We start from the raw sequence: 15,089 nt of genomic DNA on the forward strand, positions 1-15,089 counted from the left end.
TGTTTATCAGTAAATTTTTCCAGTTTATTTTCCCTAGTTCCATTCTCATCCTCTGATAATCAGCTTTTTTTTCAATTTATTACTTTGGTCTTTGTCTCACTTATGTCCTTCTCAATCTTTATCTGAAACCTTATTATGTTGTGATCGCTATTGTCTAGATGTTCCCCTACGCTTACTTCTCTTATCAGTTCTGGTTCATTTCCCATTACTAGATCCAGCAGCGTTTCCTCTCTTGTTGGGCATTTAACATACTAGGTAACATACTGTTCTGCATACATTGTAAAAACTCCATTCCCTGCACCCCTTTACCTACGTCTTCCTGCCATTTTATTTGGGAATTGTTAAAATCTCCCATGATTATTATTCTGTGTCCTTTACTCATTGCAAATATTTGCTTACATGTTTCTTCCTCCACATCCTTTCCACTATTAGGTGGTCTGTAGTATACCCCTAATAGCGTGATCAATCCCATATCTTTTATTTCAATCCATATGGATTATGTTTCTTTCCTTCTCTTAGTTATGTCCCTTTTTTCTACTGCCATTATATTATCTCTAACTAGTAGAGCAACTCCATCCCCCTTCTTACTTCCCTATCCTTTCTGATTACGTTATAACCTGCAATATTTAGTTGCCAGTCCTGTTCATTATGTAACCATGTTTCAGTTATTCCTTCTACATCTGGCTCCTCACTACAGATTGTTGCCTCCAGTTCCCCTGTTTTATTTTGGACGCTGTGTACATTGTTGTACAGGCAGTTTAATTCATCTTTGATAGTTGTTCCTTTTACTTTACTTTTAACAGTCTTTTTATACTTCTGTTGTATAATTGTATTTGTTCCTTGACCGTTTATGTTATCTTTATTCCTTACTCTGGTCTGACCTATGTCAGATGATACAAAAATTGGCCGTGTGGTTGATAATGAGGAAGAAAGCTTTTTAAATGCAATGAGGGTTTCTGCCTCTACCACCCTTTCAGGCAGTGAGTTCCAGACCCCCACCACCCTCTGGGTGAAAAAGACTGCAGGAAGCTATCAATGGACTGGTCAGGTGGGCAGAAAAGTAACAAATGGAATTCAATCTGGAGAAGTGTGAGGTAATGCATTTGGGGAGGGCAAACAAGGCAAGGGAGTACACAATAAATGGGAAGATACTGAGAGGTGTAGAGGAACAGAAGGACCTTGGAGTGCATGTCCACAGATCCCTGAAGGTAGCGGGACAGGTAGATAAGGTGGTTAAGAAGGCATGTTGGATACTTTCCTTTATTAGCCGAGGCATAGAATATAAAAGCAGGGAAGTTATGTTAGAACTGTATAAAACACTAGTTAGGCCACAGCTAGAGTGCTGCATACAGTTCTGATCACATTGCAGGATAGACGTGATTGCACTAGAGAGGGTACAGAGGAAATTTACGAGAATGTTGCCAGGACTGAAGAATTTTATCTATGAGGAAAGATTGGATAGGCTGGGGTTGTTTTCTTTGGAATAGAGGAGGCTGAGGGGAGATTTAATTGAGGAGCACAAAATTATGAGGGGCCTGGATGCAGTGGCTAGAAAGGACCTATTTCTCTTAGCAGAGAGATCAATAACCAGGGCATAGATTTAAAGTGATTGATAGAAGGATTAGAGGGGAGTTGAGCAGAAATTTTTTCACCCAGAGGGTGGTGGGGGTCTGGAACTCACTGCCTGAAAGGGTGGTAGAGGCAGAAACCCACATTGCATTTAAAAAGTATTTGGATATGCACTTGCTACGGACCAAGAGCAGGAAAGTGGATAGCTCTTTTTTGGCTGGCACAGACACGATGGGCTGAATGGCCTCCTTCTGTGCCATAAATTTCTATGATTCTATGACCTTTACACTCATCTCCTGTTTCTTTTACCTTAAGCTATTGTTATTGCTACCAGTTCCCTCCCACCATCTTGCTAGTTTAAAGCCTTATGCACTACCCTATTTATCCTTTCCGCTAGGACTTTGGTCCCATTCCGGTTCAGGTGGAGCCCTTCCCAGTGGTACAGCTCCTTCCTGTCCCAGTGCCAGTGTTCCATGAACCTCCCCCCAACCCCGCCCTTCCCACACATTCTTTCAGCCATGCATTCACCTTTCTGACTTGCCTATCCCTACGCCAATTAGCAAGCGGCTTGAGTAATAAATCTGAGATTGCCACTCGTGAGGCCCTGTTTTTTTTAAATTTAGTTCCTAGCTTCTGATATTCCCTTAGCAGGACCTCCTCCTCGTTCTTCCTTATGTCATTGATGCCGACATGGACCACAACAACCGGATCCTCCCCCTCCCTTTCCAAGTTCCACTCCAGTTGCTTCTTGATGTCCTTTACCCTTGCACCAGGTAGGCAATACATCCTCCTGGACTCTCGGTTGCGACTGCAGAGGATGCTATCTAATCCCTAATTATAGAATCCCCTATGACTACAACCTTTCTATTCTGATCCTCCCTCCTTGGACTGCCCCATACTCCACGGTGCCATGGTTAGCATTCTGAGCATCCTCCCTGCAACCTTCATCCTTATCCTCACAGGTATCAAGGACCTTGTACCTTTTGGATAGGACCAGTGTCTGCAGGACCTCCTTCTCTACCTCCCCCTCCCTTACGTGTCGGAATGTCTCTAACTCGCACTCCAGCTCAAAGATTGTGAGCTAGAGCATCTCAAACCAGAGATATTTACTGCACATGTGGTAATACAGGACAGTCTCGCTGTCCACAAACTCCCACATATTACAGTCCCGACACACAGCCTGTACTGCCATCTCTAGTTTTGATTTATTTAATCAGTAGTTTATTTCTAGGACTAATAGAATCACTTGCGATCTAGATTATATTTAGTAAATGGATTTAGCTTGATTTCAAAACAATTAGCATTTACTAAGTCTTCTTTTAAATTTTATATTTTTTTTATTTAAGGTTTAAAAATTGATAGATTAGTGAATAGTCCCTTGGTTTAAATCACTTAGCACTTCCTTCTCCCTCTGCACCTAATTCCCACACTCACCAAATTCCCAGTTGAAAGTCCTGTGCATCCTCCCTGTAGCCTTCATCCTTATCCTCACAGGTATCAAGTACCTTGTACCTTTTGGATAGGACCAGTGTCTGCAGGACCTCCTTCTCTACCTCCCCCTCCCTTACGTGTTGGAGTGTCTCTAACTCGCACTCCAGCTCAAAGATTGTGAGCTGGAGCCTGGAGGAAAGTCTGTTAGCAATTCACTCTCTGCCTTTACTAACCTCTATGCTCAAGCTCTGTGCTTTTGCAAAGATTTTATGTCTATTTTTGCAATTACAGTATAAGTTAAAAAAAAATTATATCTATATTACCCATACCTCTCAAAATGCTAAAAGAAAACCTGGATTGTGTCCCCTTTCAACTTGAGTTCTGTGAATCTTTCTTCACAACTTGCAAAGTAAAGCCGCAAATAATTTTGTTCTAATTCTCTGAAAACTCTCTAGTACTTCCTCGCCCTTTTGAAGGTAAATAGCCAAAAATGCCCACAAAATTTGAGAAGTGTCATCAGCGATGAGTTACACAGCATTAAAATCTGTTTTGACTTACAATCCAATGCATATTGCAATATAAATGTGCTGCAGCATTGAAGCTGCATCTTAGGTGTCAGCCATGGCTCAGTGGTAGTACTTTCACCTCTAAGTTAGAAGGTCATAGGTTCAAGTCCCACTCAGAGACTTGAGCACAAAAATTAGGTTGAAACTCCCATTGCAGAACTGAGGGAGTGCTGCACTGTCAGAGGTGCCATCCTTCGATGAGATGTTAAACCAAGGCTCCATCTGCCCTCTCAGGTGGATTTAAAAGATCCAACAGCACTACTTCAAAGAAGGACATGGGAGTTCTCCCCAGTGACCTGGCCAGTATTTATCCCTCAACCAACATCACGAAAAAAACAGATTATCTGGTCATCACATTGCTGTTGTGAGAGCTTGCTGTGTGCAAATTGACTGCCGCGTTTCCTACATTACAACAGTGACTATAATTCAAAAGTATTTCATTGGCTGTAAAGTGCTTTGGGAGGTCCTGAGGTTGTGAAAGGAGCTATATAAATGCAAGGTACTTCAATCTTAATGAGATGTTCTAAGCAAATGTTTGGACACAAAAGTACAAAGCAGAAATCTCATTGTCAAAGCTCTGTGTCACAAGTGATCATATAGGTCACTATACAGCAGCTGTGCCTAATAAAACCACAGTCATTTTGAATATAACCAGTTTTATGAAAATGCCTTAAAATGGGGACATCTAAGTAATTTATTCAATTTGGCAGCAGCTTTTGCTGGAGAAGAGCTCCCCCAAGTAAAATATCTGGAGTATGGTCTCACTGACCTCAACAGCTGCTCTTTATTTTGTAGTTATGGAACGTAAGTCTGATGTAGAAGTAATTGCTCTGTCAATTTTTTTAAAAAAAATTTGTCTCACTCTTCTTAATCGGCAATTTATACATGATTTGCTCTGATTGTGAAATCTCAGATCACTTAAGTATTTCAAAGAAACACAGTCGTTTAGGCGCGGCATTATTTATTGCTAACCTTGCCGACGACTTTTGCTTTAAGCAGCGTTAATAAGCATTCGTACAAACGTATATATTAGACCAATATATAAATTGGTAATTTAACATTGTTATCTAATGTGTTCTTTACCTTCACCTTTTTTTCTCTCTGGCCTTTTTGGTGTTAGTGCTCAGTGACCTGTGGAGCAGGGTTTCAGCAAAGGGAAGTCTTCTGCAGGCTGAAGGGCGTAGGTCGAATAATTGAAGAGATGTGCGATCCTTTCTCTCGCCCAGCCAGCACACAGCAGTGCCGGCTGCCTGACTGTCTGAGCTATGAATGGCTTGCAGATGAATGGCAAGATGTAAGTATGGCCTGATAAGGTGAAAAAAGTTAACGTCAGAAATGACAGAGGGGCTTCTTTTATGAGGCTTCCTCTCGAGTAGGGACTTCAAATAAATGTTTGCATGTTCCGGCATAAATAGTGCCTACAGTTATTTGACCAGGTGCCAAACCAGATATGCATGGGAACTCAAAAGGAAGCTGAAAACTGTGTCTCCAAAAATCCAGACAGTATTGTTTAAATGTTGCTTTTTTAAAAAAAAACAGAACATTAACCCTGTAATGTGGCTGTTTCTTTTAGTTATAATGAGTCCACCCAACGATGTGTTCTTGGATTGTCTCTGTATTTTTTGTAATAGGTTGTATTCTTGCTCTTTCCTTTCTGCACTGGGCTGCATTTCAGTCATATCAAAATTAATGTAATTTTGAGCATCCAGAGTTCTTAAAAAGCAAAAAAAAAAGAATAACGATCTATCTATTAATGTTTGTGTATTTTCAAGTTCAGCATATCAGGATTACCCATCTTCTTCTCCTTTCATGCATTAGAATTTCATTGAATTAGGTTCTCAGATTCTCCACAAATTCTGATTCATGTAATGTTTGCATGAGGGAAATAGATATCACAAAGATAAGTGTGGATGAGAAGCCATTCAGCCCATCTATTTCATCGTTCCATTGAAGTCCACTATCACAGCATAAAATTGCCTCTTGAATGACCCCAGAGTTTTTGCCTCCACTACTCTACCTGAAAGACCATTCCAGGCATTAAACTCTTTGGGTGAAGAAATATTTTATGACATCAATCCTTTTACTAGTTTCTACCTATGTTCCCATTATAAATTCTGCCGTCGTTACCTTTTGTTTAGTTATGTCATTCGTCCCATAAGTGGTCTGAGGATCTTACTTTGACTCACACTCCCTATATCTACTTGTATTATAGCACAAAACAGTAGCATACCCTTATGATCTGGACTGGATATTCATGCCTTTATCACATGTACTTCTACAAACTCTCTGAAGGCAAATGCTTGGCGAGGTGAAGCTTCATATGAATCATTAAGCTGCTTTATTTCACAGTAGGTGAACATCCAGCACAATAGTTATGATCAGAATCACTTAATTCAATCAGTACAACTTATCTTCCTATAATGATACTAAATAAAGGACATGCACTGTTTCCTCACATCAGTGGGTTGTCTTACTGGTGTTACTTACTGGTGTTACTGTCTTCTATGTGTTCCTCCAGCATTTCTGACTTTCCTAGCCATCCTAAAGCTTTCTCTGTTGTCTGCTTTAAAGCCTGACTGTCCTTGCAATCTGCCTGTCTCCCTCTCCCTCTGCACAGGCTGAAAGGGATAAAAGGATTTTCCAAAATAATGGGTTTGAAGTATTTTTCAGTTACCTAGATAAGCAAACAAATAGCTTATTATTATTTAGTCTCTGAGAAAAGTTACTTCCATTTTGCATATTAACTACCTTTCATCTAGATACTTTTTAAACTTGTGAAAATACACTTTGCTATAAAAATTCTTTATTCCCTTTAATCCTTTCTGGCCAAAAAAAAATCCCAAAACGTGACAGTCCCTTTGTTCCACAATTATAAGTAGTGTTCTTGGACTAACCTTTTATATTCTACTCAATATCTAATAAACCTCTAAGGTCCCTTATCTTTACACCCCTTCAAGACTGAAGAGTCCAAGTTTTACTAACTTTTCCTCATAACTCAGTCCTTTGATCCTAGGGTTCAGTCTGGTGGGCCTCCTTTCCACCACTTGATATTCCCCTTGTGCCCTGGTAACCCGAATTGAACACAGTGTTCAAGGTTCAGCCTCACTAGAGCACTATATAATTTCAGCATGATGCCGTCAAACTTGTATTTTACTGGTTACACAGTACAAGTCAGCTTTCTGTTTCCTTTGCTGATTGCCCTCTACGATAACTAAATTTTATAACACTCATTAGAGTGTGCTTGTTCTAGGTATTAGTGGTCTGTGCACCATTTTTCAAAATCAATCGAAGGTCACATCAGAAGTCAAATTATTAATCGCCGAACATTCAGAATATGTCCAGTATGAAGAGTAATGTCAATCTGAAAATGTAGCATGCAAAGGCTTTGTAACACTATTGTTTAAAAATCTCATTTGCACATTGTTCTTGGAAAACCATTTACTTCTAGACCCTAAAACAAAACCAAAGTTTATTTTAGTCCCACCAATCGCTTTTAAAACTCTCTGCTAAATGTTGATATTTAATCTTCTTTAATCTCATCAAGGGATCTGTCCTCATAATGAAGTGTTATCTCAACCACTGGCATCCTTCCCTCTTTATAAAACGCTACATCCAGAGTCCATAATGAACCATCTGCTGCCTGCGTCTTTAGTTCAGCAAATGCCTTCCACCTGCAGCCTTAGGAACACCAAAGATTGGAAAAGATCATTCCAGCTCCATCTGGCCTTTTCATGTGTCTTCCAAGGATTTGCTTATGACATTTATTCTGGAGCACTTTATAGACTTACAACTTTCCAAGATGTGTAATATTGTTTAAAGCCATCTTACATAGGATCATAGAAAATTTACGGCATAGAAGGAGGCCATTCGGCCCATTGTGTCCGCACCAGCCGAAAATGAGCCACCCAGCCTAATTCCACTTTCCAGCACTTGGTCCATAGCCTTGTAGGTCACGGCACTTCAGGTGCACACCCAGGTACTTTTTAAATGAGTTGAGGGTTTCTGCCTCTGCCACCCTTTCAGGCGGTGAGTTCCAGACCCCTACCACCCTCTGGGTGAAAAAATCTTTCCTCAGCTCCCCCTCTAATCCTTCTACCAATCACTTTAAACCAATCCCCTGGTTATTGACCTCTCTAATAAGGGAAATAGGTCCTTCCCATCCACTCTATCTAGGCCCCTCATAATTTTGTACATCTCAATTAAATTACCCCTCAGCCTTCTCTGTTCCAAAAAGAACAACCCCAGCTGATCATAGCTAAAATTCTCCAGTCCTGGCAACATCCTCATAAATCTCCTCTGTACCCTCTCTAATGTAATTACATTCTTCCTGTAATGTGGTGACTAGAATGGTACACAGTACTCAAGCTGTGGCCTAACTAGTGTTTTATACAGTTCTAACATAACCTCCTTGCTCTTATATTCTATGCCTCGGCTAATAAAGGAAAGTATTCCATATGCCTTCTTAACCACCTTATCTACCTGTCCTACTACCTTCAGGGATCTGTGGAGATGCACTCCAAGGTCCCTCACTTCCTCTACACCTTTCAGTATCCTCCCATTTATTGTGTATTCCCTTGCCTTGTTTGCCCTCCCCAAATGCATTACTTCACACTTCTCCAGATTGAATTCCATTTGCCACTTTTCTGCCCACCTGACCAGTCCATTGATATCTTCCTGCAGTCTACAGCTTTCCTCCTCACTATCAACCACACAGCCAATTTTTGTATCATCTGAAAACATCTTAATCATGCCCCTTACATTTAAGTTCAAATCATTAACACATATCACAAAAAGCAAGGGACCCAGTACTGAGCCCTGTGGAACCCACTGGAAACAGCCTTCCACTCACAAAAACACTCGTCGACCATTACCCTTTGCTTCCTGCCACTGAGCCAATTTTGGATCCAACTTGCCACTCTCCCTTGGATCTCATGGGCTTGTACTTTGTTGACCAGTCTGCCATGTGGGACTTTGTCAAAAGCCTTGCTAAAATCCATGTAGACTACATCAAATGGACTACCCTCATCAACCCTCCTTGTTACCTCCTCAAAAAATTCAATCAAGTTAATCAGACACGACCTTCCCTTAACAAGCCCATGCTGACTGTCCTTGATTACTCTGTGCCTTTCTAAGTGACAGTTTATCCTGTCCCTCAGAATTGATTCCAATAATTTGCCCACCACCGAGGTTAGACTGACTGGCCTGTAATTACTCGGTCTATCCCTCGCTCCCTTTTTAAACAATGGTACCACGTTAGCAGTCCTCCAGCACCACACCTGTATCCAGTGAGGATTGGAAAATGATGGTCAGAGCCTCCGCTATTTCCTCCCTTGCTTCTTTTAACAGCCTGGGATACATTTCATCTGGCCCTGGTGATTTATCTACTTTCAAAGGTGCTAATCCCCTTAATATTTCCTCTCTCACTATGTTTATCCCATCCAATATTTCACACTCCTCCTCCTTAACTACAATGTCTGCATCGTCCCTCTCTTTTTGAAGACAGATGCAAAGTATTCACCAAGAACCATATCAACATCTTCTGCCTCCACACATAGCTTTTTGGTCTCTAATAGGCCCAACTCTTTCCTTAGTTATCCTCTTGCTCTTAAGGAATTTATAAAACGTCTTTGGGTTTTCCTTGATTTTTCTTGCCAATATTTTTTCATGCCCTCTCTTTGCTTTCCTAATTTCCTTTTTAATTTCATCCTTGCACTTTTTCTACTCCTCTAGGTTTTCTGCAGTATTGAGCTCTCGGTGTCTGACATCAGCTTTCCTTTTTTGCCTTATCTTACCCTGTATGCTCTTTGACATCCAAGCGGCTCTAGATTTGGCAGCCCCACCCTTTTTCTTTGTAGGAACATGTTTACTCTGAAACCCTTGAATCTTCCCCTTGAATGCCTCCCGTTGCTCTGAAACTGATTTGCCTTCAAGTAACTGTTTCCAGTCCACTTTTGCTAAATCACTTCTTAGCTTAGTAAAATTGGCCTTTATCCAATTGAGAACTTTAACTCCTGTTCAATCTTTGTCCTTTTCCATAACTATGCTAAAACTAACTGAATTATAATCATTACCACCAAAATGCTCTCCCACTGATACGCCTTCCACCTGCCCGGCCTCATTTCCTAAAACTAAATCCAGAACTGCCCCTTCTCTTGTTGGGCTTGCTATATACTGGCTAAAAATGTTCTCCTGAATGCAATTTAAGAATTTTGGGCCCTCTATACCATGCACACTGTTTGTGTCCCAGTTAATATTAGGGTAGTTGAAACCCTCTACTGTTACTGCCCTACTGTTTTTGCACTTCTCAGAAATTTGCCTACATATTTGTTCTTCTATCTCCCTCTGACTGTTTGGGGGTCTATAGTAAACTCCCAGTAGCGTGACTGCCCCTTTTTTGTTCCTTAGCTCAACCCATATGGCCTCATTTGATGATCCTTCTAACAAATTATCCCTCTTCACAGCCGTAATTGTTCCTTTAACCAAAATTGCCACCCCCTCCCTCCTTTTTTATCCCCTCTCTATCTTGTCTGAAAACCCTGTAACCAGGAATGTTGAGCTGCCATTCCTGCCCCTCTTTAACCCATGTTTCTGTAATACCTAAGGTATCATACTGCCACATGCCTATCTGTGCCCTCAGCTCATCTACCTGATTCACTAAACTCCTTGCATTGAGGTATATACCTTTAAGCACTGCCAACCTCCCTTGTTGCTTATTTTCTAAACTTTGTTTCTTCTGCCTTCCTAAGTCACTTACTAATTTTCTGCCTTTTATCTCCAGTTCTAATTCTGAATATACCATCTGAATATACATTCAAGTTCCCATCCCCCTGCCAAGTTAGTTTAAACCCTCCCCAACAGCACTAGCAAACCTCCCTGCAAGGGTATTGGTCCCGGCCCTGTTGAGGTGCAAACTGTCCGGCTTGTACAGGTCCCACCTCCCCCAGAGCCGGTCCCAATGCCCCAGGAATCTAAAGCCCTCCCTCCTGCACCATCTCTCCAGCCACACATTCATCTCTCCTATCCTCCTATTTCTATACTCACTAGCGCATGGTACCGGGAGTAATCCGGGGATTACTACCTTTGAGGTCCTGCTTCTTACTCTCTTTCCTAGCTCCTTAAAATCTTCCTGCAGGACCTCATCCGTCTTTCTGCCTATGTCATTGGTATCAATATAGACCATGACCTCTTGCTGTTCACCCTCCCCCTCCAGAATGTTCTGCAGCCGCTTAGTGACATCCTTGACCCTGGCACCAGGGAACCAACGTACCATCCTGGACTCAAGTCTGCAGCCGCAGAAACGCCTGTCTGCTCCCCTAACTATAGAATCCCCTATCACTATTGCTCTGCTGACCTTTCTCCTCCCCCCCGTACAGCTGAGCCACCCATGGTGCTATGGTCTTGGCTCTGGCTGCACTCCGCAGAGGAACCCTCTCCCTCACCAGTATTCAGAACTGGATACTGGTTAGAGAGCATCTGAAGCTTACAAGTATGTTGTCTACCACCAACATTAAGAGCCAAACCATTATTCAAAATTGTATCCTTCAGAATGTATGACTGGCCAAACCTTTAACATTATAGTTTCATCCATTTATACAGTTCAAACCTCTGCTAATTTTGATATCTGTATGGTTTTCTTGAAGTTCCATCCCTTGTGCCATCTTCCCACAAGTAGTTTGATCAATTTAAGCTTCAATCGCTGTCACTTCTTCTGAACCTTTAAGTCTATTGATGTTATCGGCATTCCTCCCCCTCTATATCTAAAAGATTATTTGATATCATCTGTCGACCTTTCTAAAACCATATGTTTCTCAATAATGGCAAAGGGAATTTGAGTCCCTAAATGAGGCAGACATAAACCTCCATCTCTGTTTCTTGCACACAGTACACAGTTAATCATGTTCTGGTAGGTGAAGAAATGATTTAACAGTCGTTTTGATCTTCCTATCTAACTTTATTAGGGCATTCTGTGAAACTTCAATAAGAGTTAAATGAAAATACAGCCTTGGAGTTATGGAAGCTTTAAGTAATTCCACCTTCTGAGTTGGTTTTATAGATGCCCCTATAAAAAGGAGAAAGGGAAAGAAAGAGGCTTTAAGATAGTGAGGCTCTGGATTGTGATATATTTGTGAATGCACAATGCATTTAAAACAAAATTGGAGAGTTTGAAGCATTAATAACTCTGAAGGGATATGATATAGTAGCTACAGTGGAGACATGGCTTAGATGTACAAAGGACTGGGACCTTAATATGTCTGGTTATAATATTTTCAGGAGAGCTAGAAAAGAAAAGAGGGGTGAAGCGGTAGTGTTAGTAAAAGGTTCCATCACTCGCTACAATGTGAGTATGTCCCTAGGCAGCTGCATTAACACAGAACCCCGATGGATAGAGTTAAGAAATAGGAAGACAAATGGCACAATTCTCGGTGTGCATTACAGACCAGCAAACAGTGGAGATGAGATAGAAGGGAAGAACAGTGGACAGTTCAGAGAGACACTCAAGAACAACAGGGCAATGATAATGGGTGATTTGAACTATCCTCACAGACTAGGATAAAGGTAGCGCATGTGGATAAAGTGGGGAATGTGTTTTAGAATGCATCCAGGACTACTTCCTAGATCAATATGTTTCTAGTCCAACAAGAAAAGAAACAGTGCTTGATTCAGTTCTGGGACATGAAGCAGGACAAATTACAAATGTGAAAGTAGAGGGACAATTGGGAAATAGTGACCACAACATATTTAGGTTCAATATAAATAGAAAAGGATAATGAAAAGTCAAAGATAAGGATGCAGGACTGGCAAAAAGTCAAGTTCAATTATTAGAGATAACTGCAGAAAAGGAATTGGATCTGAAAAAAATTAGCAGAACTCAAAGTGGATAAGTCACAGGGCCCTGTAACATCGAGTTACATCAAAACTACAGCACATAAACAGGCCATTCGGCCCAAATGGCCTATGCTGGCATTTATGCTCCACCTGAGCCTCCACCCGCCCTACTTCATCTGACCCTATCAACATAACCTTCTATTCCTTTCTCCCTCATGTGCTTATCTTGCTTCCCCTTAAATACATCTATGTTATTTTCCTCAACTACTCCTTATGGTAGCATGCTCTACATTCTTACCACTCTTTGGGGAAAGAAGGTTCTCTTGAATTCCCTATTGGATTTATTAGCGACTGTTTTATATTTATGACCTCTGGTTTTGGACTCTCCCACAAGTGGAAACATTTTCTCTACATCTACCCTATCAAACTCTTTCATTATCTTAAAGATCTCTATCAGGTCACCCCTTAGAACTTCTCTTTTCTACAGAAAAGAGCCCCAGTCTGTTCAGCCTTTCCTGATCAGTATATCCTCTCAGTTCTGGTATCATCCTTGTGAATTTTTTTTGCACCTTATCCAATGCCTCTATATCATTTTTATAATATGGAGACCAAATCTCCAAATGTGACCTAAGCAAGGTTCTCTACAAATTTAACATAACTTCTCTGCTTTTCAATACTATCCCTCTAGAAATGAACCGCAGTGCTTGATTTGCCTTTTTATGGCCTTATTAACATGCATCGCTACTTTTAGTGCCTTGTGTATCTAGGCTGTTGAAAGAAATTAGAGAAGAGATAACTGAGGCATTGGCCATAATTTTCCAATCCTCAAATATGAAAATTGTGTTGTTGGACTGTAGAAGGAGCCAGTGTTACTCTTCTGTTCAAAAAGGGAGAGAATAAACCGGGTAACCATAGAGATTTTTTAACACTCTGTGGTGATACTCCATTTTAACTTTTCCCCCTTCCTTCAAGTTTCATGCATACCCAATTTTCCATTCCCACAGTGTGTTCCTGGTGTGAATAGCCATTGCAAAGGAGCTTATCCCAGAAAACTGAGTGCTGTGACCACATTACAATTATGGTGAGATGGGCACCAGCTTCTAACCATTTTGAACTAACCCATGCCAATTAGATGAGAATCAACCCCTGTAGATTCTTCTTTCTGGACAGATGAGCTAAGATTGGCAAATGGCCTTCCTCATCTGTATTTATCTTGTAATCTTGTGGACTCTGCTGTCACATGCGGAACAATTCACTTGCTAATATTGATCAGATCAAAACACTGCTCCTTTTGAATAATTACATGGACATCGAAACCGAACCAACTTTCTCTTCCTGTTGAGGTAATTGGGCCTGGATTTTCTGCTTTGACGGAGCCCTGCAGCAATTTTGGCAGTGTGAGGGTCCATTTGCTCCAACAGCCTGCCCCTGGCACTGGCTGATTTAACGGGATTATGGTGATTAACATAATTTATGCAGGCTCCCTGAGAAAAGCGCGGAGGGGGGTGGGGGGAGGTGCAAAGCAGCTGCGATAGGCACCACGGACACCTGGCATAGTTGGTAGCCTCAGCAGCTGGCCCCGAAATTCTGTTTTTTTTTATTATTCTGCCCCTAACTGGGGGAAAAATCCTTCCCGAGAAATCAGAATATTAGTGTAAGCTCTCACAGGATAACTTAAACTTGGCAACTCATAGAGGACTCTATCACCTAACACAGTGAGCACTGGTTCAGTGAAGCATTCAAAAGGGATTGCGACAGATTCCTGATTCAGCGGGGAGTATAGCGATCTAAGTTTGAGAGCAGAGAAATATGAAACATTGTCAGTACACATGTCAAGAGTTCCTAAATAACAAGGCGAGCTAAATAGACTAAATACGTCATTGCACTCCAAAAAAAGTAATTTGATTGTGTCAAGCACATTGAGACATTCCAACATAATAAGGCATATAAATACAAGTACTTTTCTTTCTCCTGCGATTAAATAGCCTTTTCCCTTTAGTACATTCTGTTCCTATTGAATGTAACACATAAAGCCAATCTCAATGTCGCTCCAGTAATGTGGAAACCTCCATCTTTCCACATACTTTTGGACATATTTATTTGCACCTCTGTACAAATCTTCCCAGAGATCCACAGTCTCAGCAATCCATTAATGACTATCATGGACTGAATGTTCCATTATACAGGGAAGCTCCATGGAACGTAGAGAGCTATACATAGGTTACTTTATTTACCAAGCAATACTTTACATAGGAGGCCCCAGTGGACTCCAATTTACATTGCGGTGAAAACCGTGTGGGCCGACGTTCCCATTTTTAATTAAGAAAAGGCCAATTAAGCCATACATGTTTCTTCAGACCTGTTAATTTAAAATCATGGGTACATTGGGTAGTTCATCAGATGCACTATTTGTCTAAGTACATGTTAACAGATTGAATGTAGTAGTCAGTAATTCAAATCTTCTTTTTCCTTGAAACCTGATAAAAGGGATCCTTTTTCCTCTGAGATGCACAGTATTAATAGGATTTTTTAAACCCTCTTTGGAAATCTTGTATATATCCCAGCTGATTTACGGAGTGCAATTAGAGCTGAGGACAGATCTCCAGCCCGTTTAAAGTAGTCTTGTATTTATGGTCCATTGCAGGGATATTCACTGCACTCATTCAATCCCTATACAATCTTAACTGTTAACGTTAA

The 15,089-nt window shown here is 41.0% G+C and overlaps 1 protein-coding gene across 1 annotated transcript in view; it reads left to right on the forward strand.

The window, feature by feature from the left end:
- The window catches only part of LOC137334837 (A disintegrin and metalloproteinase with thrombospondin motifs 20-like), a 423,984-nt gene that overhangs the window by 373,947 nt on the left and 34,948 nt on the right, over nt 1-15,089 (forward strand). The window contains exon 30 of the mRNA XM_067999860.1: nt 4,687-4,860. Coding sequence (XP_067855961.1) covers nt 4,687-4,860 — 174 coding nt within the window. The remainder of the gene's footprint in view (nt 1-4,686; nt 4,861-15,089) is intronic.

This window comes from Heptranchias perlo, chromosome 18 (assembly GCF_035084215.1).
Source record: "Heptranchias perlo isolate sHepPer1 chromosome 18, sHepPer1.hap1, whole genome shotgun sequence".
NCBI classification, from domain to species: Eukaryota; Metazoa; Chordata; class Chondrichthyes; order Hexanchiformes; family Hexanchidae; genus Heptranchias; species Heptranchias perlo.